The 26,565-nt window shown below is 51.1% G+C and overlaps 8 protein-coding genes across 8 annotated transcripts; 3 read left to right on the top strand and 5 right to left on the bottom strand.

Annotated features, from left to right (window-relative positions):
* Positions 1 to 843: 843 nt before the first annotated feature.
* Positions 844 to 3,220, bottom strand: N7481_011687 (SKN1/KRE6 family beta-glucan synthesis-associated protein; the record flags this gene model as incomplete). Its single annotated transcript, XM_057270906.1, has 6 exons — positions 844 to 901; positions 967 to 1,444; positions 1,507 to 2,026; positions 2,079 to 2,180; positions 2,230 to 2,407; positions 2,460 to 3,220. The coding sequence occupies 6 exons, from the start codon at positions 3,218 to 3,220 to the stop codon at positions 844 to 846; spliced, it is 2,097 nt and encodes a 698-aa protein (XP_057118080.1).
* Positions 3,221 to 4,639: 1,419 nt separating this feature from the next.
* On the bottom strand, positions 4,640 to 5,303 carry N7481_011686 (uncharacterized protein; the record flags this gene model as incomplete). The annotated part of the gene is made up of 2 exons (XM_057270905.1): positions 4,640 to 4,917; positions 5,066 to 5,303. 2 exons carry the CDS (start codon positions 5,301 to 5,303, stop codon positions 4,640 to 4,642), a joined length of 516 nt encoding a protein of 171 aa, XP_057118079.1.
* Positions 5,304 to 6,081: 778 nt separating this feature from the next.
* On the bottom strand, positions 6,082 to 11,043 carry N7481_011685 (60S ribosomal uL3 domain-containing protein; the record flags this gene model as incomplete). Its single annotated transcript, XM_057270904.1, has 10 exons — positions 6,082 to 6,337; positions 6,397 to 7,227; positions 7,321 to 7,378; positions 8,172 to 8,343; positions 8,373 to 8,836; positions 8,857 to 10,030; positions 10,091 to 10,183; positions 10,240 to 10,419; positions 10,492 to 10,778; positions 10,875 to 11,043. The coding sequence occupies 10 exons, from the start codon at positions 11,041 to 11,043 to the stop codon at positions 6,082 to 6,084; spliced, it is 3,684 nt and encodes a 1,227-aa protein (XP_057118078.1).
* Positions 11,044 to 14,239: 3,196 nt separating this feature from the next.
* Positions 14,240 to 14,485, top strand: N7481_011684 (uncharacterized protein; the record flags this gene model as incomplete). The annotated part of the gene is made up of 1 exon (XM_057270903.1): positions 14,240 to 14,485. The coding sequence occupies one exon, from the start codon at positions 14,240 to 14,242 to the stop codon at positions 14,483 to 14,485; it is 246 nt and encodes an 81-aa protein (XP_057118077.1).
* Positions 14,486 to 18,276: 3,791 nt separating this feature from the next.
* Positions 18,277 to 19,287, top strand: N7481_011683 (uncharacterized protein; the record flags this gene model as incomplete). Its single annotated transcript, XM_057270902.1, has 2 exons — positions 18,277 to 18,711; positions 18,781 to 19,287. The coding sequence occupies 2 exons, from the start codon at positions 18,277 to 18,279 to the stop codon at positions 19,285 to 19,287; spliced, it is 942 nt and encodes a 313-aa protein (XP_057118076.1).
* An 894-nt stretch (positions 19,288 to 20,181) lies between these two features.
* Positions 20,182 to 24,763, bottom strand: N7481_011682 (uncharacterized protein; the record flags this gene model as incomplete). Its single annotated transcript, XM_057270901.1, has 7 exons — positions 20,182 to 20,914; positions 21,004 to 21,128; positions 21,184 to 21,583; positions 21,700 to 21,814; positions 21,874 to 22,203; positions 22,257 to 23,565; positions 23,639 to 24,763. 7 exons carry the CDS (start codon positions 24,761 to 24,763, stop codon positions 20,182 to 20,184), a joined length of 4,137 nt encoding a protein of 1,378 aa, XP_057118075.1.
* Positions 24,764 to 25,132: 369 nt separating this feature from the next.
* On the top strand, positions 25,133 to 25,674 carry N7481_011681 (RTA1 like protein-domain-containing protein; the record flags this gene model as incomplete). Its single annotated transcript, XM_057270900.1, has 2 exons — positions 25,133 to 25,295; positions 25,376 to 25,674. The coding sequence occupies 2 exons, from the start codon at positions 25,133 to 25,135 to the stop codon at positions 25,672 to 25,674; spliced, it is 462 nt and encodes a 153-aa protein (XP_057118074.1).
* Positions 25,675 to 25,733: 59 nt separating this feature from the next.
* On the bottom strand, positions 25,734 to 26,120 carry N7481_011680 (uncharacterized protein; the record flags this gene model as incomplete). Its single annotated transcript, XM_057270899.1, has 1 exon — positions 25,734 to 26,120. One exon carries the CDS (start codon positions 26,118 to 26,120, stop codon positions 25,734 to 25,736), a length of 387 nt encoding a protein of 128 aa, XP_057118073.1.
* Between the last annotated feature and the right edge of the window lie 445 nt (positions 26,121 to 26,565).

Genomic DNA, 26,565 nt, shown 5'->3' with positions numbered 1-26,565 from the left:
AATAAATGGACCAGCCAGTCTTGCTTAAGGTATCTGGTTCCAAGTCAGTTCACATGATCGGATATGTCAAGGAGTGCTAGGACTGTCTATCTCACTAATTCAATGATGAGCCTGAATTGAATCGTAAGGTTGTCGGTTACTAGTAGTTTTATGTGAGTTGAAGAGATCTTGCCTCAGATACCTCTAGAGCTGGGAAGTGATGTCGCGCTGGCGGGGATGCTGAGTAATCTGCCAATCACCGTGATCGCTGAATCTATACGGAGTGCCCAAGGATGCTTGAGGAAAGAGACGTATATATACGCATGTCGGTCTTTGTATTGATTAAACACGATAGAGGGTGTTCCTCATGTTTACTATTTTGATTCCGCTTGAGCAGTGCAGGCGGCAGTACTCCCGATCTGGCCGAAGCATGAAGTATAGCCTGAATACTACCCAGTTGGACTATATATATTCAACTTGAAGTTGTGATCAACTCTTCACTAGCGTGTTTCAAACCTTGGAAGTTGAACTAGGTACGTGTTGACTAGTAGATACAACATCCATAGATAGGACGTATAGACAATTTAGAAGCATTCTTTCCAAGGGTCAATGCAAGCAACTTGAAAAATTCAGTTCCACAGATCCATGGATAATGAACTTGAAGCGCTGTATTATTCCGGTACAATTTCAGCGGCCATAATCAAGCTGAGACCATGGAGTCTATAGAGACTAGAGAGCAGGGCGAAGCAAAGGAGGGTTGAAAAAATAGGAGTTAAAATATAATATCAGGTATAGAATGGATAATGCCTAACCCCCAACGCCAAAACACAATGCCGCTAAAACGACGCAGAAACAAAACACACCCTAACTTGGACATTCGTGCATGTAGCTGTTCTTGGGCCAGTGGTACCCAGCAGCCTCCCTGTAAAAAGAATAAGTAAAGTCTCGGGGGATAAGTGGATGGGAATGGGCAAGTGGTAAACATACCAATTAGTCAGGTTCGCATCTTTGTACGCCTTCTCGTGTTCACGAATATACTCTGTAGTCTCGTAGCCTGGTGGGTCGCAGGTGATACTCTCCTCATCCGGATCCTGGTAGATTCGGATATAATCAACGCGCAGGTACGCGGGCATATAGTGCTTGATGGAGTGATTCTGCGGCGCAAAGTTGTCCGCCATACCCAAGTTGAAAATCACAGACATGGGCTCCAAGGGGATCATTCGTTGACCGATGTTTCCGTTCGGTCCAATAGCCCGGCCGTCCAAGGTCCAGGTTTTGTCTTCACCGACAAACCAAGTGACATTGCCGACCGCACCGGGAGAGTATTCGAAGGCAAAGTTTTGGTATTCGGTACCATTATACCAGCGAGAGTTGAGATTTGTAAGGCCAGACATAGCCTGCTGGTACACACCACCGCGGTAGGCGTTGATTTGAGTGATACGAGGGTCATAGACGGCGGTGTAGTCTGTTACGTGAAAAGATGTTAGAAAATGGTGAATCAGAGGAGGACTGTGGAGTATATCTAACCATAATCTGGCATGTACCAGATGTCAAAGGGTGCTGCCTGGAGACTTTGAGAGGCACTACCAATGAACGGTCCATCGCCATTGAGTGCTGCTGTACTTCCCTCGATCACGTCGATTTCAGGCGCACTTCGGGCTTTTCCGGGAGAAGGGTGGTCGGAGTTCGGACAGGCGCAGCCTGGAAGACGCATTCCGGGCAAAAAGTTGATTCCATCTGGTGAGCTTTGGTTTGGGGTGATTCCAGCATCGCAGCCATCGTGGTAACTGTAGGGCCACAGGCCATCGGTGGTAGATGCGTAACCAGGACGCGCCAGGTTACCCATAGCCCAGAAGCCGGGCCAGAAACCTTGGATGTGACCATCTCCGGGCAGTGAGAGACTGGCTTCGAGACGACCACCCTTGAAGCAGAGTTTGTTCCAGCTTTGAAGCATTCCGGAGCGATATGCCACATCGTGGTTCTCGAAGTTGTCGAAGCGGATTTCGAGAGTACCTTCGTTTGTTGTCACGGCATCGGGGTCATACCACTATAGCGAGAGTTAGAGACGAGTACGCTGGTTCTATATGGAAGTTTCTCACCTCTTTATCCATGGTCACACCATACCATAAGTCGACGGCTTGAAAAAAGGGATCATCTTCATCGAAAAAAGTACGACCAGGCATATTAAACTCATCGGAAAACTGTTGATGTCAGTAGATTATCCATCCTCTTGGAGACGTAGGTACTAACCACAAGCTTCCAATCCTTGCCATCTGAATTCTTCTTCCACATCGCGTCCTCAGGGGTATCAGGGTCAATCAAACCCCTTCGTATATTATCCAAAAGTTCACGCGGTCCAACGTCGAGACACATATCATCTCCTGCAGGACAGAGAGGTGTCGGTTTTAGAACGCCTTCAACCCAGGTACTGTTACAAAGTTAGCCAGAAAATCTAGCGTTGCTATCCATTCCCAACTCACATGATAGGGTATCCAATGAAGAGAACCAGAATACCCAGTGTCAACACAACCAATCCACCGACGTTCAAGACACCTCGTCGATTGCATATATCACATTCGCCCTCTTTGTCGGCAGGATCCGGGTTGTGTAGGTAGTCGTCCTTCTCCACGTCCTCGGGGAAAAGAAGGAGTCCGTCCGTCGGCATAATGTTAAACTTCTCTGACACGGTTTGGGTGTTCACATCATACTCATCACTCCCAGAGCGCGTCGACGGTGCTCGCGAATCCTCAAACGGATCCATATGGAGACGACTCTCGCGACTCATCGAGCTGATACTCGACCGGGCTTGAGACCAGCGATCCGGCGATCCAGATCGATCCCCATCGTCACGGGGAGTAGGTCGTAGTCGGGGAGGTAACAGGAATTCCGAAGATTCCGGTGCTTGCGATACCCCATAGGGCGACATCCCTTGAACACCGAGTGAAACAGATACCATATCAGGACCAGGTGTCAAGGGTCGACGAGCAGCCCGAGAATTGGACCTGGATTCCAACCGCGAGCCTGCTCGCGATAATTGTATCGAGTCGGCTCGAGACTGTGATCGCGATACTTGCGACTCGGCTCGAGACTGTGATCGCGATACTTGCGACTCGGTTTGAGACTGGGATCGCGATACATACGACTCGGCTCGCGAGTCAGGCCGCGTCTCTAGTGGGACATAGCCCTCGTTCGTCTCAATGAATGGGTCCTGGCGGCCCGAATTCAAGCGAATGTGAGGCATTTCGAGTCTCGGGGGGGTTGGAGCCCTGGTTCGACATTTGATTAAGACAACTCTCTCAAAAATTGTAGCGAAGGGACTGTTCCAGCCGTCAGTCCTCCGTCTCAACGCTCAGCTCTTTCCCGGTCAAGCCACGTCGAGGGATCTCAGCATGCGTATGGGTCGGGACTGGCGATGTTCTTGTCGTTGGCGAAAAACTCTTTCTTTTGTTCTCCTGTTTGTCCTGTTGAGATTCTCCAATTCCAGCCGATAGATGCACAGTCGTCAAGTGCTATAGATCCGAATGAGTGGACAGGACCACTTGGACAGTATCCAACGTCCCAAGCGAAGCAATTGAACAGGCGTAGAGGCACAGGTGGAAGAGAAAGAAACACGAGACCCGTGAAAGAAAAGAAGAGCCTAGATTTGTTCGAGGGATTGTTGTTTGGCTACACGAGGGGAACGGAATGATAGAGGGTCCAAGGGGGTAACGGTGGTATGTGTATACCCTTCTCACCCACTAGAAGTAGAAGCCGTCAAAGAGGAAGAAGAGCACAATAGAAAACCGCAGTGTACTCAGACGCGAGATCAAATAGCTATATTCGTTTTGCTCTTGCGTTGCTATAAACCTAATCGCCGAGAAATCAGACGTTGACGCTAGAGCTTGCGCCTCTCCCGGTGCTGTCGCAGGGGACACTGAGGGGAGACTGGAGGGTGAGACGCATTCCCGTTGCCCCCCCCAGGGCAGCCAGGAATGGACCGGCATGAATGCTAGCCAGGAATCTGGGGATCGACATCTCAAGCTCGGTACGAGTACATCGGGGCTGAAGCCAATGGCGATAGTTATTTTGCTTGTCTTCTCGTGCTCTTGTTCTCTGTGATAGTTGGTAAGAGCAGGTTGCAGCAGACGCACCACCAACCCTTGGCTGGATGAGGTACGGGGGTCAATTAACTCCCATCTAAAGTACCCCTTCACCAATACACCATATGAACACATAGTCTCTTTCTGAATTCATTTGATTATTTTACTCAATGAGGAACAATGCTCTTTTGCAAGATTTCTACTCATCTAACATCATGGCCATTCCCAAACACGCGTCTCATCCTCGAGCCACCAAAAAACTGGAATGCTACACAGTTCAAAACCAAAAAACTGTCAAAATGACCCTGGTAACCAATGAAGAGTTTCGCCCCGATTATCCATTCCCGATTCCACCCGTACATAGGTACAATTAATAGAATCTGCCACGCGGGATGCGGCCCACGGGATACCCTTGGTTAAGGTATGGCCATCCCATACCTTCGGCTTTCCTAACCAGATCACCACACTACACAGCCTACTTGAGATATCCATGTCGATCCAACGGAAAATAGCGCTGCATTTCATCATCTTCCTATAGCGAACAACCCTCTTCCTCTACTTCTTTTCCCCTGAAACCCATTTTAGGACTCAACAGCCTTGGCCCGTAGTCCGACAACACGACCCTCAGGAACATCCAGCGCCAACACCCAATACTCAAGCTTGGTGCTGCTCAGCTCAACCCGATACACCTTCACCTCGACCGCAGACTGGTCGGCATTCTCATCACGCTCTACAGCCGCAGAGCGTACAGCGCGCAAGGCAGATGAATATTGGCTCTTAGGGTCGAATGACGAGGGCGTCAGAGTCGAGATTGCCTGGCTGAGGTCGGCATTCGGGGAGATCAGGCCGGAGAATTGATCTACTTACACACAAGGCGATTAGCATAATTCATGGTAAGGCACATGCACAGGTACAGGAACAAGGACACAGCACCCCATCAAGGGACGTAGCACTTCCATAGGGCATAGATATGTAGGGTGAAGGGAGAACAGGAGGGAGAGCCGTACCTGAGCTAGGCCAGACGCCTTGCCTAGCACCCTTCCAGAGTAGTGCAACGGGCTCGAATGGCTCGTCTGTATCGGAGATGTAGTAGCTGTCGACGGACTGGAGAGGAGTCGGGATCTGGGTCGAGGCATCGACAGTCTCGGTACGCGTGGTGTCGGTCCCTTGCTGCGTGGCGCGACCGGCGTTCAGATCTGTGTTGGCTTTGTCCAGGAAGGACATGTAGGCGTCATCGGAGGACATGACGGAGGTTTTGGTGGAGAAGCGTGAGGAGTGGGAGTGGGAGTGGGAGTGGGATGGAGCTGGTTGTGATCGTGTTGAAGCTGCGGGGGATTGAGAAATAGGTTGCGCACGATCCAGTACTTGCTTTCTGCTTGGCTGGGTGTTGTATGAAAGTGATCGATGGAGTGACGTATGTTGGTAGGTGACCAAGGGCGAGATGTCGAAGGTTGTAAGTGAAGAGCGGGCGTGGCGAGCTCGTGTTCCTTGAAGTGGTTTGGTAGTCGAAAGAAGTGAGATGACGCAATGTATCCTGGTTGAGGGCCGCATCTTGATTGCAGCACCAATCATCACCAGCAGAAGTGGACAGGGGGGATAAGGAAAGATTGTGATATTAGAGTTGTAAGAAGAGAGACGGTGTCTAATTGAATTCGAGAACCCGCCATCTGCCGGGAAAAATTAGAGTGTTGTCAGCTACTAGTACCATGTGTCAAAATCGAATCAGTCACCCTTTGCAGCAGAAATACAAGTAATACAAGTATACCACGACAGCCAGAGGGTTTTTTTTTTATATAAAAAAAAACATACTTATGTATACCAGTAGTAGTATAGTAGGTATGGGTATGATCTTGGCAGTCAAACATCAAATTCCGACTGATGTTCTACTATCAAAAGTCGCATATACATATACAGCAAATTTACAGATGAGAGATTACTTGGGAACGGTTGAAAAGGTATTGTCCGCTTTTTTTATTGAACAAGAAAATACGTTGCACTCCACCAGCCAAAAACAGAAAATCCCTTAAACGGTCTGGATAAGGTCCTTCTTGAGGGTACCCAGGAAAGCACGCTTCTCCTCGGCGGTCTGGAAAGCACCGTGACCGAACTTGGAGGAGGTATCGATCCACTTGAGGTCGACCTTCTCGGTGGCGCGGCGGCTGGTCTGGGGGTACAGAGTCTTGCGCAGGGTCATGACGCGCTTCTTGACACCGGGAACGGAGCCCTTGAGCAGGACGTAGTCGTTCTTGACCTCACCGTAGTGGACGAAACCACCAAGACTAGAGAAATGTTAGCAAGAAGGAAATGATGAAACCAATTCAAATAGGAGAAAACGTACGGAGTGATCTGCTTCTTGGAGATATCGAACTCAGTGGAGGCGTTGCCCTCATCGGAGCCCTTGCCGATACGGAAGACCTTGTGGTTGCAGGAGGTACGGTGGTGGTATCCGTCCTGACCGGCACGGGCAACAGTCCACTGGACGTGGTTAGGGTGCCAAGCACCAATACAGGCGACCTTACGCAGACCCTTGTGAGTCTTGCGGGGCAGCTTGGTGGTACCCCAACGGGAGGTAACACCAGAGAAACCGTGACCCTTGGTGACGGCAATGACGTCGATCATCTCGTCCTTCTCGAAGATAGAGTCGATGTCGATGGTCTTCTCGAACAGGTTGCGGGAGAAGTCGACCTTGTCGGCGATGGAGCCACCGTTGACCTGGATCTCCATGAGGTGGGCCTTCTTCTGCTTGATGGGGGTCTGGCGGATCTGGGTGTGGGCGAGGACACGGACGACAGTGCAGTACTTCTTGATGCGCTCAAGCTCGCGGGAGACGGCGGTACCGCTGTTGTCGGCGTGCTGCTTGGTGTACTTGGTGAAGGCCTTCTTCTTGGACTTGTACCAGTTCTTGTAGAAGCGGCGCTTGACCTCGTCGCTCAGGTGCTCAGCCCAGACGGTGGTGAGAGAGCGGAGACCACGGGGAGTCTCGATGTAACCGACAACACCAACGGCAACGAGAGGAGGGGTCTCGATGACGGTAGCGGCCTCGACGACCTCCTTCTTGTGCATCTTGGCACCGGGACGGTCAAGGTCACGGACGATGGTGGTCATACCGGCCTTGTAGCCCATGGAGGCAGTCAGGTGGACGGGCTTCTTGGCGTCATCCTTGGGGAAGCTGGTGAAAGGCGAAAAAGTCTTAGTATACCACTCTGCGCGCAAAATTTTCTCCAATTCGATTCAGACCGACGATGGCACCAAGGGGACTCACCTCTTAACCTTTCCGCGGTGGCGAGCAGCGCGCTTGCGGGGGAGGTAGGCCAGAGAGCCTGTTGAATGAAGTATCAGTAAAATTGCACACTGTATGTCGAATTTCGTCGCAAAGGAAAAAGTTGATCACGAACCGTGGCGAGGCGCTTCGAACTTCCGGTGACTCCTAAATAAGAAATTCAGGTCAGCAATTGATCGTAGGAATGTGTTGAGATATTGTTGGAAGTCTTCGACTCACATCTTGACCCTGTGTTGTCGTTAGTTCGAGGTGGTGGGAGTGACGATCGAGAGATGGAGATAAATCTGGGTGCATTTTGCACCGCTGTGGGCTAAGCGAGCCTGGCTTCCCGTTTGGGACAAGCCCTGAAAATATGACTAAGCTACGAAAAAAAGCGGAGTGGGGGGGCTGGTCACGTGTCTGGAATGCACAACTGGTCCGAGTCCCCAGTTTTCATTAGAACTGGAACTCTATTTTCCACGAGGCTATACTACTCGTATACGAATAAGGACCAGGACAGGTCAAGTTTGAGAATGGCTGAATTGGCTATCACAATAAAAGATGCCGGGGCATCGAAAGATTTCGAAGAAGATAGACGGAGGAAATTCATAAAGTAACAGAAAAGGGAACGAATACACAGGTCTGATCAAAACCAGGTGCCTCGGCTGCTTGGAGCAGATCAACGTAACAGACACATTCATAGCCTACATCGCGCAAGTGGAAAGGGGTTTAAAAGGACATAACAGAGAAGGAGAGCGACGAGGATGTCCATGGTCAAGTGAAGGGAAAAAATAAAGTAGAGATTTGATCAATCTCGGCTTTTTATGCGGAGGTTTCGGCCTTTGAAGGCGTACCTGGGCGACCGTTGCTGGTGCCGTTGGCCGCATTCTCGCCGTTAGGGCTACCCTTGGGGGCCGCGACGGCCTTCTTCTCCTCGTCTGCATCATCATCATAGTCCTCATCAACGTCCATTTTCCGAGCTGGGGGCTCGTGAGATGCGGGTGCCTCTGGGCGAGGAGCCTCTTCCTTGACTGGGGTGTTGGCCGAAGGAGGACCCGAGGGGGGGTCCGTTGGAGGCGGGAGCAGCGGCCTCGCTCATGGGAGGAAGGCTGGGACCACTCGAAGCGTGGGGGGGGCATGTTTTGAATCGAGGGCAGGGTGGGAGGGTGATGGGCTGCCTCAGAAGGGTGATAATTTTCGTTGGCACGACGGGCATCCTCGCGCCGAGCTTCCGAAGAGCTGCGCCGTTGCATCTCACTGGGGGATGGTAAGTGTGCAGGCGGGCTGGGGCGGCGGCTGTTCTGATCGTCTAGGCGGGCCCGGTTCTCATCACTGGCCAGCTTCTTCACTGGTCCAGACTCACCCTCCCATTCACGGCCACGTTTCATGGCCGAGGCGGGACGGTCTTCACCACGCTCACGAGCTGCTGCTTCAGCGGCAGCCGCAGCAGCCGCAGCAGATGCGGGAGCAGGAGCACCCGAAGCAATGCCAGTTGAATTAGGAGCCGGGGGTGCAGGGGCTGTGGGCCCATGGTGATACTGTTGGTGAGGGTAGCTCGAGCCAGGTGAGGAGGGTCGCTCTTCCCGAATAGGGCGGATCTCAGTGGGGGGAGTGAAGGGGCGGTGATAAGCAGGAGGTGCCCCAACGGCACCAGGAGCAGCAGGGGGAGGTGGGGGGAGGGCCTCCATTGGGACCCGGAGGAGGAGCGGCAGCAGCAGGGGGAGCAGGAGGTAGAGGCCCACGAGCCACCGGGGGGAAACCCACCGCTGGGAGCACGCTCATGGCCCGAGGGGGGGAGCATTTGCAATTTGAGGCAGGTGTTGTGGAGGATAAGCAGACGGACCGCCCAGTTTGGGCGAGTGACCTGGGCCACGAGCAGGATCGGGGAAAGCACGACCGGGCTCCTGACGAGGGCTTGCCTGAGGGATAGGGCCAGGGGCACGGATTGGGTCGCGCTGGTCAAGGCCATTGGCCGGGGGGGGGCCGGCCCTTGAGACGCCAGATCGTTGATTCCGCGATTCCAATCGGCAATCTGCCTCGGGGGCGCAGGTGCCTGGGCTGGGGGACCGACTGGGGCGGGGGCGCCCCACTGGGGAGCGGGCGGCTGACCGACACCAGGAGCCTGGTATGCCTGGGGGTGAACGTCTTGCGGTTGAGGCGCGGGGGCGTTTGGCTGTTGGGCATTGCCACCCTGGAGTTGGCTTTGAAGCAATTGCAGGCGGGCCTTGATGTGGACATTGGCAGGGTCCAGATCAGCAGCGCGCCCGTAGGCATCCAGCGCGTCGGCGATCTGGTTGTTGCATGATTCGTACAGAGTGCCCAGATCATACCAGACCTCGGAGATATATGGGTTCAGGCGGATTGCACGAGAGTAAGCATCGAGCGCGTCGCGGTACTGATTGATCTGGTAGTATAGAACACCGATGGAGCACCAGAAAGTAGGGTTGCGACCGTCGCGATACACGGCTTGTTGGTAGGCTTCATAGGCCTTGGGGTACTTCGCCTGCGACATGTAACAGCGACCAAGAAGGTACCAGCTCTGCGCGTCATTGTTATCCGCGCTAACCGACTTCTCGAGGAACTCGATGGCCTTCTCTTGGCTTGAGAAGCTGCCGCTTTGTTGGTGGTAGAGCCATCCAAGTTGTTGCAGGACCTTGGCATGGTTCGGGTCGCGGTCGAGAACTCGGCGGTAGGCTGCTTGAGCGGAGTCGAACTGGAAAACAATGGTGTTAGAAAACTTTCAGCTCAAGGATGTGACTATGCGAGAACATACGTCTTTCTGTTGCTCGTGAACGTGACCGATCTGGAACCAAATATCTTCCTCGGTCAGTGGGCGAGGCGGGTCATTAACAATGTACTTGAAGCACTGGACTACTGGTTAGTAATTGAATCTCTTGGGGATGGTTAATGGAAGTCACATACCTCCAGACTCTGGCTGAACTTCTGCTGTTGCTTGTAGATTATACCCAGGCGGAAATAAATTTCATTGGCCTTCTCGAACTCGGGAGCCATGCGCATAACTTGAGAAAATGCTTCTTCGGCGTGGTCGAGGGATCCGTAACGGTCGTAAAGAATACCAATTCCATACCAGAGCTTGGGTTCCTAAGTGGGAGTTAATTTTTGCTGTTTTTGTTTTGTTGGGGTTTGGGGGCGGAAAACAACAAAGCGACTCACCTTCGGGTCGCGCAGATGGTAGAGAGCTTGTTGGTAAGAGGTGTAGGCCTCTTGAAGGTTATCCATCATCAAATGACAGTGTCCCAGACTACCCCAAGTTTCTCCGCTGGTTGGATCCAGCTTCAAGATATTCTGAAGATACTCAATGGCCTTGGGGAATTGCTCCTTAGTGCGGAGGATGCAGGAGATGGCATTCATGGCCGGGATGGACCATTGATTGTGACGCAAAGCCTGCTCATACGCATTCATAGCGCCATCGAGATCTCCCATAAGCTCAGTCAAACTGCCTACAAGACGAGATCCATCGTCAGTATTTAATCGCGTTTTGTCACTGCGGAGGGAAAAGAAACACGGTTCGCATTCTTACCAATTGACAGCCAGACTTGCTCGTTGAGCGCGGCAATCTTTTGGGCGGTGGTGAGAGGAACCCCCCTTTTGGCCTTGCGCAGGAATAGCGGGCATGTGTCCATTGACCTGGGCGTGAGCGGCCATGTGCGCCGCGGCGTGGTGGGGAGCCACACCCGCGGTGGGTGAGGGTTGAGTATGAGACATAATTCTGAGAGAAATTCGAATCTCGAGATAATTCAACGATGTCGCAATCCAAAGTCGATGGGCCTTGCGACACGATGATGCAAAGTACCGAGTCGATGGATGACAGCCGGGCGCGAATTATTGAAGCCGACGATGACTAGGAACAAGTAGAATTTGGTGATTTAGTGTTGCAGGGCGAGTGGATATGCGACACGGAATCGCCCTAATGGAAAAGGGTCGATCGGGAAAGGCGGATGGTTGGGTGTGGTGGTGATGCCTCTCCCGAGGATGGAATCGGGGGCGGGAAAGGAGCGCGCGTGGAGAAAATCCGGAGAGAGCTAGCTTTCCACGGGGTCCAAAAATAGGGACAGCGAGGGAAGAGGAATGGCAGAGAAAGGAAAGACGAGGTGGATGAGAAATCAACCGCGTCCAAAGGGGAAGGAAAAGAGAGGGGAAAGAAGAGGTGGATAGAAGGATGAAGATGAAGCCCAAAGGAAGAAGGGAAGAGAGAGTCGAGGGGCTGGCAGGAAAGGTGTGAAATTGGCCAAGAGACGCTAGTGGTTGCGTAGCTCAGCGGCCGTCACCACCGCGCAAAAAAAGCTGACGACCTAAAGTGGGTTAGCGTGGTGGACCCGATCTGGGGTTCGTACTTGGTGCTGAGATGGTATGGTGTATGTTGGTAGATATTGTATTTAAAATAAATACATAAATAGCTAACAACTCTTGACTGTTATATACACCCATTCAGTCATCATGACTCTATCAAGTTCTCTCAACATCAAAACTGCCATTCATAGCACTAGTCTATCACGATCTGGTACATCCCAGGATCCACACCGTTAAGCCCCCGGTTGGGCCGAGTGGCGCCTTGGTGGGGCCTCGGGGTGGGCTCCCCCCGTGGTCGCTGGTACTAAAGGTCTTAGTGCCACTGGTCTCCGTCTCCGTGCCACTCCGACTACTTTAGCCTTCTCCGTCACAGCTAACCCTAACCAAAAAAGCACAAGTGGTCTGTGCGGGCCAGATCCCTGTGTGCCTTTTCCCTGTCGGGGTGGGTGCATTAGGCGCAGTAGCTGCAGTAGGTGCAGCAACCACTCTGTAACCCCCCCTGGTCGCCTACTCGTTGTCTGCTCCCAGCTTCTGTCCCGGCATTGTGCAGCCCCGAACCTGCCATGTCTTCTCCCCTCCCCCCCCCACCCCCCCACAATAGACCAATACCTCATCTTGCATCTGAGAGCATATATCCACACATATAGAGCTTGTCAACTGCACGCTATCTGTATACCCTGTCAATATCCCCACCATTCCCTTTTACTCCCTATGTACTTTCGTTTTATTCGGCTATACCACTGCTGCCTCTTTGCTTTGTGGACGCCTCGATATTTCCTCCCCCTCTTCTCATTTGTCTGTATTCTCCGCGCCTGCAGGGTTCCCTGACTTGCATTCCTCCAGCCGCTAGCGCATTTCCTAAACGGTTCGCCCCCTTCCGTCATTATTCCCGCTCCCAGTCACTTACCTCCTTAGGCCTAGTGTCTTTCCTTTGTAGGATTTCCTTTTTCTTTTTTCCTTTGACTTTTTTTACTTTCTGGGGCTTTTTTCTCCCCTTTTATATTTATTCCTATTGTAACTTTGTAATTTTCTGATTCGATTATTCGGCTCTTCTTCAGCCACAGCGCCACAGATGATCTTTATACTTGACTCTGACCCAGTGGAGCCCAAATGTGACAATGCACACGCGCCCCCCCCTTTTATTTCAGCAGTCCTCAGCCTGTTCAGTCCACAGCAATCCACACCTCCCCCTCCCGAAATAAGAGGTCCCCCCTCTCCCTCCTAACCCACCCACTACCTGATCCTTGTTTGAGTCTACCATATCCCTACCGCATCTAGCAGAACCTTCGATCGCCCCATGGCGTCATGAGGAACTGTAGTGGGTTCAGAGGCTCCACTGAAAATGGACACACATCCTTCACTCTCCCACCCCCCATTCCGTGTGTGCAGGGTTTGGCTAGCCGACCCGCTGCTGTTGCGTAGTAGTCTATAGGTCAGTTGTGAAACACTGGCAAACGGACAGGGGCCTGCCAACGCACATTCCCTCCGCCAATGGCCTCGGGTACCCGATGATGAACCAAATCGTTGTCTGGCAGGCGCAGATCTCCCCTGGGTTACACAGCCGCTGGGATGGGGGCGAAAGTCAGAATGGGTCGCGTTTGGGAGATGTGGGACTCACCAGCATTCGCTAATCCTTGTCAAAAGTCCGTCACATTCCCATTTCCCCGGATGAGACAATCCGATCCTTCGAACGCCCATTTATGTACAGTCCAATCGTCCATGTACCTGTGTGCATGCTATCGGGGCGGATCTGGCGTACACCCCCCCTTCGGACCCCTACAGCCGGGCCAGATGATGCACTAGGGAATTTCCTCGGGACTTGTGCCCTACGCTCCACGTAAGAAATCAGCCGCGCGCATACTAGAACCCACTGTGGAGACTTCCGGCTCCGAGCCATTACCTAAGGCCGTGTGAGCCTCTTGCGGAAAGGAAAGGGGGGAGGAATGTATAGGCCTAGGGCAGAAGAAGAACGATGAGCCACTGCACGATGCTTCAGGCATGACTTCAATATGGGGGTGGGACTGTGCAACCTGCCAAACTCACGATTCGTCCAGGCTGTCGCAAGGTATCGCACATTCAACCTCCTCGGTTGAAGAGGGACGACGCATCGTCGCAATGCTTGGCCCCGTGACTCGATGTTTCCTCGAACAAATCATTTCCCCTCTAGTTATTAGAGATAAAGACCGCGTTTGAACATATCGCGAGATATATCAGACTATGTCTAGCATTGCAATCGCCATTCTTCTTGTATTGATCCAGGTTCGATCAAAGCAAGCGATTGCAGATCCGCCTAGTCGGAACGGTTGATGTACGACCCGCGCCGCCAAGCGGGGAAACATGAATCATAATGCAAAGCATGAATATATCAAGTCCCGAATCGGAAAATATTGCGTATATTCCCGTCCTAGCTCAAGGATCACCATATCACTACATTCGATATCGATCGCGCTCTGCTCAACTTTAATCAGTCCGTGCGGGCAGGAGACTACCGTGGCAGACACCACAAGTCTGTACCTACAGAGTCCGTATACGTAAAATAAAAGTACCATAGGTCTCAGGTACAGCTATGTGACAATCAGATCGAGACCATGCACCTTCGGATTAAACTAGAATGGCTGGCTACACTAATACGCTGGGGAACGCGAAGGAGCTCCGGCATGGATTACCCCGGACACAATCCCAGCCCCTTCCTGTGTGTCCCAGCAGCATGGCAGATAAGAGCACTGGTCTATGTAGCCCGGCTGGTTGGCTTTCCAATGCAGCTCGACATCGGATCAGTCAGTGCGCCATGGCGGCGACCGTGCTGCAGCCACAGATCAGGCAGCCCGAGATGGATGGACTCGGGAATGCGGTTTGATCGAGTACCACAGCAACGGTGATCGACTGACCCTTTCCGCTTGTCATTTGCTTTTTTTCTATTGTCTTATACAGGTACTTTTATCTACCTTGGATCGGCTTGCTTTCCTTCCACCTACCTGCTTCTCAAAATCAATGAAAATGTTGGTGTCTTAGTCAATTGATGGCCCGGGCCATGATTGCCTTTTGCTTTGGGTATGCCTGGACTGCGCTGACTGAGAATTATACTGGTACTTGAACTCCGTACACATGAAGCGATCGAGAGTGATGATTGGGTTCGGCTTTCTACTACTCTGTAAGGAAATTACATATATGCATCCATGGATGTAACTTCATATTGCTTTTTCCGAGTTTGGAATGTGTGTTCGCACAAAGAGAATTCAGTAGCTAGTGTACTAGGCTATATATTTTGGGTGCTCGTGCGGCTGAGATTCACCCCTGGAACTTCAAATTGCCCACTGGCAGGTGGTTGATTGTAATTTACGAACTAGTAATCGAAACCGACCGTTCTCTGACGAGAGTCCTTTTAAAAAGATGAGCTCTATGCTAAGACATCCTGGAATATGTGTTCTGATTGGATCAAGGAAGGTTAGCATGAACTACGGAGTACTATCAGGAGCGAATTTTTGACGGGCCGCAGATCGAGAGCCTGGACTGGGCCCCACACCTAAGTTTTTCAAGACATCTGAGTCCCATCCACAAACAGTCTAGGAAAAATTTGAAATCGAAAATGAAAATAATATGAGGATTTCTGATCGACAAAGCATAAAACCCACCGAACTCTATGTACTGCATACTAGTTTGTACATAGTACGGTAGCACACTAATTCCCCTTCGGACCGGCAATGCGCCTTCCCGAGATTCGCGCCATTTGACTTTTTCCCTTGAGAAACAGCGCTCAGGTCAGCCCTAGACCAAGGGAGTCTGACCTTGTTCTCCACAAGCCTAGAAATGCTTGACAGGAAGCAGGGGACGAGCTGATCTTCCACATCATGCGTGCCCGGGGCCCTGCGGCTGATCATCCCTTGCAGTATGCAGCATACTGCGGATAGGCTTGATCTATCGCTGCGCCTAAATCATATCTCGATGCAGTACGGAGTACATACGGAGTGCTCTGTACGAAATGCCGATGCATGATTGCAGTCGCAAGGCTATGCAGATCACTGTAAACAGTAGCCTATGCACCCCTATGTACACACGTCTCGTTGCCATTGGCTTGTTAAAGGGGCCAGCAGCGTTTGCCTTGACTGATAAGTCTGTTGAATCCATTGGCATGGAGAGTGCAAAAATACCTAAATTGTTTTTCTTCCTAGCCTATGTACCTAGATACAAACAATTGATCTCACTATATTCTCACTGAAGGGCTCTCATGATATATGCATACTGCTACCATGCGGTAGTAAACAGTTTCGTGTCACTAAGGGGGCTAACCGCTGCCTGCATCCTTGTTTGAAAATGTGCGAGAAGCTGAGTGCAGAATAAGTGAAGTGCCAGGAAACAAAACAAAGAAAAGCCCCCGAGCCTCCCCTCAAGAGAGATCATTGACTATGAACGGGACCAAAATTCAGCTGTTAGACGAAATGTGGAGTGAAGAAGATTGAAAACGAGTCGGTGTCAGAGAGAGGACCCACAAACCCACATGGAGTGAGGAAGAATCTCCCATCCGCCGGTCAGTATTGTTGTCAGTCTTTTGTAGGGCGGACTTTGGAACCGGTGGCACCGACCAATCCAAGCTTCTGCAATGAACATTCGATTGACACCCACCCGATTGGTAGAGCGGATCCCCTCGAAACCATCGGTGTCGGATTACAGCGCATGAACCTCCGGGGGCGTTCTTTGACATTGTACGGAGCACGAAGGACATAGTATCTGGAGTCCCGGCCGCAGTGGGGTGAGATGCACGGCCACGGGAGAAAAACTTGGAAGATGTGAAAGATCTACACCCACCCACCCTGTCGTGGTGTGGTGACAGCTCATGATCGACTTACAGATGATCAGCCGAATTACTCTCCGAGCTCGGCACAGCTGATACGATAGACAGAGTCGATGTCAACCCGAAACGAGATCATCCTCCCGTCATCTGCGGAGCACATACGAGACAGGGGAAGTCCTATCGCTACTCGACGTGCCCGCATTATGTATTTCTTTGATACTGTTGCCTTCAGCGCCCCAATGTGACTGCAACAGAGGAAAATATCTGGCTACTCTGGGCAGTTTCAGGTTCGGGCTTTCAGGGTTCAAGGCCACAAGAAGCGCGGCCCAATGGCAAGGAGGAGGAAGAAAGCCCAAGCCAGGGCCACGCAACACCCCGTATTTGACCGCCCAGCCAAGCGCGGCTCGCGAGATTCCTGCAGCATGTGGGAGCTGCCGAGCAAATCTGGGCGAGTGAGCCAAGAGATGAGCAGTTGACGAAACAAAGACGAGCGAGACAGGGCGGGTGCAACAACCCGCCTCTGATTTGTGATTTGTCTTGGTTTTCGAGTCATCGGACCTGATGAAATGAGAGTGAGGAAGCCAAGACTCCCGGACTACTACCAGGGACGAGGGGCAAAATGCGTTATCAAGGCATGGCATCATTTTTCGAAGGACGGGAAGATCGTACAGAGCACACTTAGATCACACATGGCTGAGCCCAAGTCCGTGTCCAAGATCAAGCCCAAGCCTAAGTAGGGTAGGTACTGGCGTGTGCGGTCTGGCGATCATGAGGGATGTGCATCTTCGTGCCCAGGAACCTAAGTGCAGACTATTGAGGGGGTTACCTAATAAATATTGAAATGAAAGCACACAGAAATTTTGCACTATACAGTCCAATCTGTTTTTTTTTTTTTGTTACGGAGTACCCCCTCCCCTTCCATTTTCGATTCAGAGCAAATGAAATTTGCCAAATCTCTCGGCGTCTGGGCAGGCTCGGCACGCGGGTCACCGAGGTTATGTGGCTGGACGGACAGTTGTTATAATCCGGCGAGCGGTGTATCGGAAGAAGTTGGTCGTAAGTATACTTATTATTGTATATATACCTAGGTACTGGTATAGAATGGTAAATATCTAACCTTGTACGGAGTAGATATTGCATGTTTGTAATCTAATACTAGTACGGAGTACACTGGCAGTAGCGTGGCATGCCCGAAAGTCTTCACTGGATCACGTGAAATACCAGATGAATGCCAAGGCGCCCCACTAGGTGGTGTTTCACCAATAAACCACCGCATTCGGTGGCTCATCATCTAGTCTGCATCTTGGCATCTTGGCGATTGGTAAAACATCGTAAATTGATGCGTGGGACAGGCCTTGTCCAACCTATCTTCAGCACCATTCCACGAGGGACAAAATGAAGAAATGTATCAAGATGCTTAATTTCAGCATCTTCCTGACTGAGTATTCCCCATGGAATGACAATTAACGAGGGTATCGTGGTGGAGGCCTCGAGCCTCGAAAGGATGCCAAGGGCTCGGCATCTGGGCGCCTTGGCAAGAGAACCTGCAAACAGTTGCGTCCTCCTCCGCTGCCATGGCTTTCCCTGGCCCTTCCGCTGTGTCTCGGTCTTATAAGACTGCGTTTCCGCCCTAGCTCTTTCCCTGACTGTGTTTCGTGGTGGGAAAAAGTTGGCTCGTCTTTCGTCTTCCGCCCTTCCCTCTTGCCCCAATCGCCCCCGCCCCCTTATAAGGCCTCGAATCGTGCCCTTGGCTAGGGAAAACCATGCGCCGTGAGCTCCCTAGTCCGTAAGTCGCCCTCTGTGCGCTTTGTACGACCTTCGGCTGCTCGCCTTGCTCTTCGCCCGTACTCCGGCTCGCCATGCGGTCTCCGGAGATGTCATATACTCCAGCCTACCACCAAGGTCAGGGTAATATCGGCATGACGAATAATTCGATTCGAGCCCCTCCACCCCGTCGATCTCCAGATCATCCCGAGCCGAAGTATCCAAGTCCAACCCGTCCCTCCTTTGAGTCAAAATCTTACGACGCGAGCCCCCGCTCGTCTGGTCCGCGGGGATCTAACGCCTACTCCCCAGAGGCTTCTCGACGGGCATCCCGAGCGGAGGACGATCCAGCTGTAACTCGGATTGTGGTACCTACTAGTCCAGCCCACAAGGAAGAACGCAGCCGCGGTAGCTGGGCTGACCAGCCCTCATTGATGTCGGGCGAGCAATCGGGCACCTCGCGCACTCATAAGCGCTCGTCCCCGGACGACAATCGTTCTGATGACGGCCAGGACGCACTGCTCATGCTGGTAGGTCTCTCTACGCCGTTGGATTCGTGTTTAGATCGCAACTCTTACTAAACTAATCTCTTGATATAGTTCCGACTTTCTGTCCCTGTCCCAGTATACTCCTTCGCGGCCTGTCTATATACCTGCTGTGCACTCCTCTTCGCCATATTGACGGCACCACTTCGTCTTTGCTCCCTATCAGCATATCTCAGCAAGACATCCTTCTCCTCGCACCTTTGCGATCTCCTCTCCCCAGTCCTTCACATCCATGAGCGTCTCGTCCACATGCGACCTCCCACATCAAACCGCTCTTCCTCCACACAATGGATTCACTCCGAGATCGACACCGACCCGTCAGAAATGGAGAGCTCGTGTAGAGATTATTCCGTTGGCATGTCCATCGGGGTCCTATTACTCTCTCCATTCTTCAGTATCGCCATCCTCTTGCTTGCATGGACTGCCGCCTTCTTCTGGGTCTTCACCATGATGATGGGAAACCCAGACGGAACCGAACGCAAAGACGACGGCCGCGCTGCTGTCATCGGAGTTTGCAAGTGGTGGAGAACCTGGTTGGCCAAAGCCCGGAACCCATCATGACACCGGGCCTCCTTCCCCTCCTCCTCCATCGCCCACCTCACCTGAATGTGAAAATCTTCCCCACACGGGAAGAATGATTCTATCAGTCCTCATACCGGACCACAATAATAATGGTCTCTTTTGCATTGCATAGACTCATTTCTGCGTGGTAACCGAGAAAGAGTGACACGCAGAAAACGAACCTAACCTCATCCCTTCACCTGCCGATATTACTTACCCTTTTGTCTCCAAAAGAGAGACCTATGATTATACACTCATCTTCGCATCATATATGATGCAACCCGGAGTTTGGATTCGGAGTCTGCCTTTCTGTTTAATGTTGCATGGCGTCTCTAGGAAGCAGGCGCATAAATACCTCCGTGACCTTATCGTTGACTCGCTTCCCCCAAACCCTGTCTATGTGATTTTTCTTGGCGGGCCTTTTGCCTTTTTCTACCCTTTTTCTCTTGCTTTCTTGCAGATCATTGAGAAAGGCGCATGCCATTTCTTCTGGGATACTGCGCCCGTCTGTACTTTTATGTCTGATGCCTTTTTATCTGCGAGAGAGGGGAGTGTATGTATGCCTGCTTGTCTGAACGCGAATTGATACCCGGTTTCTTTGGTTGAACTTGTTGCTCTCGAACTTGAGTCTGTAAATCCACCCTTGTCACGGTGTTGCCCGTAAATATCTCGAAAATATTCAAGATTTCCCAGGTGGGAGACGTCTCGTTATTACTCTCGAGCGGGTAAGCGTAAGCATAAGTACTAGTGCTACTTAGCTCCAGTCGGAATCGTTCTCCGATGTATGTCAACCTCGGTAAAGCTTACTATGAAGATTCAGTGGAATTGGATTAATCTGTAATAGAATCGATTGCAACATATTTAATCTAGAACATCATGCGAATCACCCATACATCAGCTCACATGGCTCTCGAGGCTCTTGACAGCCTGGCTGATCTCATGAGTAGCAGGCTGGCTAACCACCTCGCTGCTTTTCTTCACCTTGCTCCGCACGCGGAAAAGCCAGTAAAGCAAAATGGCAGCACAGATATTGAACACAATGTAAGCAAATAGTATCCCGAAGTCCCTCCAGACTTGGTGCGGTTCAACGGAAACAGCCTGCAAAAAAGCGTTCGTGTTTGACATCGGGCAGAAAGAACAAGCACTCGTCGCCGATGGAATTTCCACATACCCTCCAGCATTCTGGATGAAATCCGCCATGTATTCCCCACAGGTCATTTTAGCTGCGGGCTCAAAATTCAGAAACTCCACATTCGAGCAGGTGACCTTGGTATCCGACACAGAGGTAGCAAGTAAGCCCGAAACCAGGTAATTGAAAGGCGAGATGCGGTACATCCAGATCCAGAAATGCGGGAAAACTGTGGGGCCTGCGAGGACACCGCAGAACAGGAGGCTCATATTGAAGCACATATTGGCTATATTCCCTGCAGTCTCGGCATTTGGGATGGCTGAGATAGCGAAATGTGCAAAGGTACTTGAAAACGCCAGGAACTCCATGATGAGGAGGAAAGCCTGCGCGCCTCTCAGATGGACACTTTCTGTTGGTTCTGCGTTCTGATAGAGGCCAACAGGGTAGTACCAGCAGAAAAAAGGATCACGGAGCTTAGTAGTGCCCAGGGCATTTCGACTAAGATATTGGAGAGCATAAACGCAACCCAAGAATAGACCTTGGATGGGCGCTCACGAGCCTCGTAAAGTGAACGCTGTGTGACAAACTGGGGCATCACTTGTTGAGCGAGCATGCCGAAATTGACCATAAGCATGAACAAGCTGAACATCTGATTTTGCAGGCCGCGCTGTGAATTGGCTTCGTTGTAAAACGAGAAGCCAATAAAAATTCCCTATATAGCGAATATTAGAAAAAAGCAAGCGTTTCAAGGTTCAAAATGTACATACCGAACCTCCTACGAGGCTGATCTTAGCATAGATATAACCTGGCGTTCTCCAGTATTGCTGGAAAATTCGTATCAACGTTTGCAATAGCTGAAGCGAAAGCGATGTCGCGAATTCAGTGTATGAGCTATTTCCCTGCAGTATCAAAGGAGGCTCCTGGTTTGGCAGAACATCTTTCCATTCCTCGAGCTGAGCCTTCACAGCAGTTCTTTCGGGCGACTGTCTCCAGACCTCGGGCCAGTCAATATCCGTATGGGAGCCAGGCGCAGCCCCGATAACTTCCAGCATATACTCGGCGGGGTTTGCATCGCCAGTGCATTGGTAACCTCCATTTCTTTCGAAGTACTCCAGGAGAGTTGATGCAGACGGACCGACCGGTCCAAAATATACTGTCCTGCCACCCCTGCAAGGAGGAGCAGTCTATCGAACTGCTGGAATAGCATAGCGGATGGCTGGTGGATTGTGCATAAAATTGCCTGTCCATTGTCTCTCAGTCTTCGGAGTAACTTCAAGATTGACCACGAGGTTTGCGAATCAAGACCCGACGTCGGCTCATCTAGGAAAAGCAGAAGCTCCGGTTTGGCAGCCAGTTCCACTCCTATAGTGAGCCTTTTTCTTTGCTCGACATTTAATCCTGTGAGAGTATGAGTAAACAGTCGCACCATTGAACTTCCCATGGGGTTATACTCCTACCTTCTCCAGGAACTCCTACCACGGCATCTGCTATGTCTTCCATTTCCAATAGTTGAATGACTTGATCAACGTAGGCTAGCTTTTCGGAACGTGAATAACGGTCGGGCTGTCGCAGAAGAGCACTAAAATTAAGAGCTTCTCGAACGGTGGACGTCTCCAGGTGTAGATCCTGTTGCTGAGCGTAACCTGTCTTCCGCTGGAAAGAGTCATCTCTTTGTTTCCCGTTGACAAGCACCGTGCCATATATGACACCCATGGTTACTCTGCTAGCCAAAACGTCCAGGAGAGTTGTTTTCCCAGCCCCGGATACACCCATCAACGCTGTGGGAACTTTTGTTATAAAGGTTCACTATTGAATGTCGAGCCATAGATACGAATCTTACCAGTTAATGTACCAGGACGGACCCATCCGTCAACACGATCAAGAATGAGGCGCGGCTTGCCTGAGATTTCGATCTCGTAGCTGACATCTTGCCATTGGAATGTCGCAGTCTGTCGAACAATTCCGACCTCGAGATCACCTGGGGGGTTTTCCGAAAGTCGTTGGGAGGTGATACCCTCATTCTCACTTTTCCCTTGTCCGCTCTCAACATCGTTCGTAGCCAGCCTCAGATGCTGGGGTATCTTCCGTCGTGGAAAGACCAGAACCTCCCCCTTCGACTTTTTGGCGGAGATAAAATCCGTAGCCGCAAGGTACATGGCAGTAAACATAAACCAGAAGGCGATCAAAACCCCGATGTTACGCCACTTGTGGGAGTGACTGTATTGGAACGAGGATTCCAGGTAAGCGTCACCGCTCACCCATGTCTGTCCAGCAACCGAACCCACCGCTGAGCAAACACGGCTCGAAGAGTTTTGGCTATATCCTGGCCCCGTTGGGATAAAGGTTGAACAGTCAAAGTTGCGGCCATGAAACTCATTGATCATCAAAGCCTCAAATCCATATGCGATCGGGTCAACCCAGTTGATCCAACGAGCCCATCCATGCATATATTCTGTAGGCATGGGAAATCCGGAGTAGATAACTAGGCCTATTGTTGCAATGGTGGCCGGTGCTATTGCCTCACCCAGTGTGCGAGAGACGGAAGCTACCGTTCGAAACATGCTTGACATGACCAACATTGTGAGAAATGATACCAAGAAAAAGAAGAAGAAAGCCCCCGAGGTCAATCTGAGGCCAGTCATGAAGTAGAGGATGATGTTGAACAGGATCGAATTGAGAAATTTAAATGGCAGACCCGTCAACATTGATGCGAGCGCTTCGGCGGAGGGGCGATAGAGGGCATAACGTGCATGCTTCTCTACAATTGGTCGCTGGTCATAGAGAGACATCATCTCTAGCTGGCTGCTGAAAGCATTCGTAAGAGTGGCAAAGAAAATCAGCGACCCGCGAGAGAAGAAAGCGCCCGTATCCGGCTTCAATTGGAAATAAAGGCTACTGATTATGAGCATTGCGAGAGCTTGTCCGACAATTTGGGTAATTTGCAGCTCGGGATCTGCGCGGACGCGTTCAAAGCCTCTCCATAGACAAAGACGGATTTGCTGGGCGTAAGACATAATAAATGGAGACTTGGATGATTGGAAATTGGCCTTCTGGAGACGTATCGACTTCCGGAAGTTTTCAAAATCGGGCCCCCCCGAGTGGATGATCATTGTTGTATTCATCGATCTCTTTGAGAAGTTGTGTCCGCTCTGGACTTAACATCCAAGTCTGAGCAAACTCATCAGGGGTACGAGGCACTCGATTCTCAAATCCTGTGCGTACACGGCGTTCAGTCGGACTTGTCATGGAGGTCAGAAAATCCGGGGTTGTTTGGCGCTCGGGAGAATGAAACCCTAATCTCACGAAATAAGGACGAGCCCGAGCTGCAGGACCAAAGAATATCTGTCGGCCTTGATAAAGAACCTGTACCTTGTCAAATTGATTGTATGCTGTTTGGGGCGCCTGGTAGATCGCAACGGCCTCGGTCATTCCGACCAACCTGGAGGTCATTCTTAGGGTCTTGCAGAACTCAATTGCGTTGACGCTATCCAACCCGCGGGTACTATTGTCCCAACACTGAAATGGTGAGCCACCTAGAGCGGCTTCTGCAATGCTCACTCGCTTCCTCTCTCCACCACTGACGCCTCGCACGTATTCGTTCCCGACCTTGGTGTTGACGGTGTGACTAATTCCGAAGATTGCCATGTAGACATCCCGGATGTGTTTGGCCCAGGCCCGACGATCAATATTTCCAGGCGGCTGTCGGGGTGTCCTCGCAAGAGCTGCGAACTCGAGAGTGACACCAACCGACAGCTGGGGGAAATGAACATCTTGCTCTGCAGTGTAGACGACTTCTCCTTGAAATTGCGAATGCATATCCTTGAAAGGGATTCCATGGTAGTTGAACTCGGAGTTTGGATCAAGAGTGATGCCATGTGTTTCTCCACAGATTGTTTTCAGGAAAGTACTGCATCCTGAGCCAGGTCGTCCCAGAACCACGAGAAGCTCGCCAGGGCGGATCAATCCTTCAAGATTGTGTAAGATGTGAACGCGGTGGTTTCTTTTGTTGATCGATGATCTGATATGGTCGAAAAATCTCCAGACAATGCTGCTAACGGTAGCCTGTGTGTTCGTGATGGTACTCGAGCCGGACACATTCAAGCGTTTGAAAGCCACGCCCGCGACACGTACCGGGCATTCTTCCTTTGAAACCAACTGCAACATTGTCTTCACACATTTCTCTGGATTGAAAGAGTCTGACGCAGGATTCAGATCCGAATCCTCATCGACTGTGTATGGGTTAAGTGGTATTTCTGGTGTCGTGAAGCCTAAATCCTTTTCCGCGGTAACCACAACCATAGCATCATGGTCATTGTCAGTGTCAATGTCAATGTTTTGGTGGTCCATGCTAGCAGTGTAGATGGAAGGTGAGGTGAGGGAAGGTAAGGTGAGAGGAGATAGAGGGAGAGAGGGAGAGGAAGAAGGAGAGAAAGAGGGAGCTCCGGAGAGAGAGGAAGAGAGAGATAGAGAGGAAGGGTGTTCACATTAGGCAAGTGCAGGTGTTGTGACTCAAGGAAACTGAAAATTTTCCTGGTGCAACTGTGGTAGGTTGTAACTTACGGAAGGCACGATGGTGATCTCGTTAGTACCTACGAGGCTACAAGTAGAGTAGTAGTAGTAGTACCTAGTTGCTGGTTGCTGGCTGCTGAGGCCAATGAGCTTCTCTTCTCTTCCCTTCCAACCTCAACCATATCTATACCACCACCCACATCTACCATGCAAAACCAAGAAGCTTTCTATGGCTACTATTACAACGTCCAAAACAGTGGCGGAGCAGTCTTCATGGCTGTCGTCTTCCTCGTCCTCACCCTATGTCATTTCTGGAAAGTCTTCACCACCCAGAACTGGTTCGGTCTCGCCATCGTGAGTGGGGGAATCTGTATATCCAACCCCAACAATCTTCTCCAAATCCCTATCTAGAGGTCCGCATGCTAACTTTGTCATTGTTCAATCATCTAGTCGAATTCGTGGGTCTCTCGGCACGAGCCTGCTCTCATAGCACACCCACCGTCAGAGCGCCCTTCGACATTCAAGTCGTATTCATCTTCCTCGCACCCATGTTCTTCGCCGCATCCATGCATTTATTCCTTGATGGAATGATCCTCGCCTCACGACACAGATTTCTCTCCTTAATCAAACCGACCTGGTTCCTCCCAATCTCTTGCGTCGGCGACATGCTCTCATCCATCCTCCAAGCCGTCGGTGTCGCTCACCTCGTGAAAGCAAAAACACGAAGCGCAGCCACCGTAGCAAGATAGCAAGATACATCATGCTCTCTGGACTCGCTGTGCAGATTGCATTCGTTTTGCTCCTCGTGTTATGTCTGATCGTCTTCTCGCTCCGGGTGAACTCGCCCTATCTGGCGTTGTCGGTAGATCCCAACATCCGGCTCAATACAAATCTGCGGTGGCTGGGTGCATGCAGTCTCTTGATCGTTGTTCGGAATATCACGCGTATGGTTGAGTTCCAGGGCAGTCTTGAAGCTTACTTTGACAGCCATGAATGGACGACGTATATTCTGGATGTCATTTTGATGATGCTCTTCAGGGTTTTCACCGTGTCTTGGTATTCGCGCGGTAGTGGGAGTCATTGTCTCAGAAATAGCTATCCGTTGATGCCTCGGAGCCGCAATCTTTGAGCCGCCTGCATCCAAGTTGTCTTCAAGTTGGGCCGTTTGGTACTGGACATGCTGGCTAGGAAGCATGGGCCGGGGTGTACATAGCCTCGCACTAGAGAATGAGCCTGAGAGGTTGGGCCTGCAGCTTTTGTCTTACATAGCATCATCGAAGTATGGACAGTATTCTTCTTGAATTCAACTTCAATTTGACGGGGAGAGGAGTGTCAGGGTAAATTTTAACAGCATCAACCTTGTTCCCTCTTGATTGATTGATCGGTTGATTCATACTAGCATCAGCTGGGGGCTAATCCTCAACCAATGCGGGTACGAACCTATCAATCAATCAATCAAGATGAAACAATGGAGGTGCTGAAAACCGAATACGATGTTGTAGTTGGAACACCGTGTTGCTTGGAAAAGAACTCATTTCGGTGCCAAACGAACGCAATTTGACAAGAGCGAAAAGAAATTCGTAGAAGGTGGAGTTAGTAGTTTGAGTGGGATCACCCGATGTATGTACTTATACTTCAAC

This window comes from Penicillium waksmanii (assembly GCF_028829765.1).
Source record: "Penicillium waksmanii strain IBT 27052 chromosome Unknown utg000009l:1.0-4314994.0:1.0-4318279.0, whole genome shotgun sequence".
Classification (NCBI taxonomy): domain Eukaryota; kingdom Fungi; phylum Ascomycota; class Eurotiomycetes; order Eurotiales; family Aspergillaceae; genus Penicillium; species Penicillium waksmanii.
The sequence above is the reverse complement of the archived record's forward strand: the minus strand, read 5'-3'. Positions and strand labels throughout refer to the sequence as shown.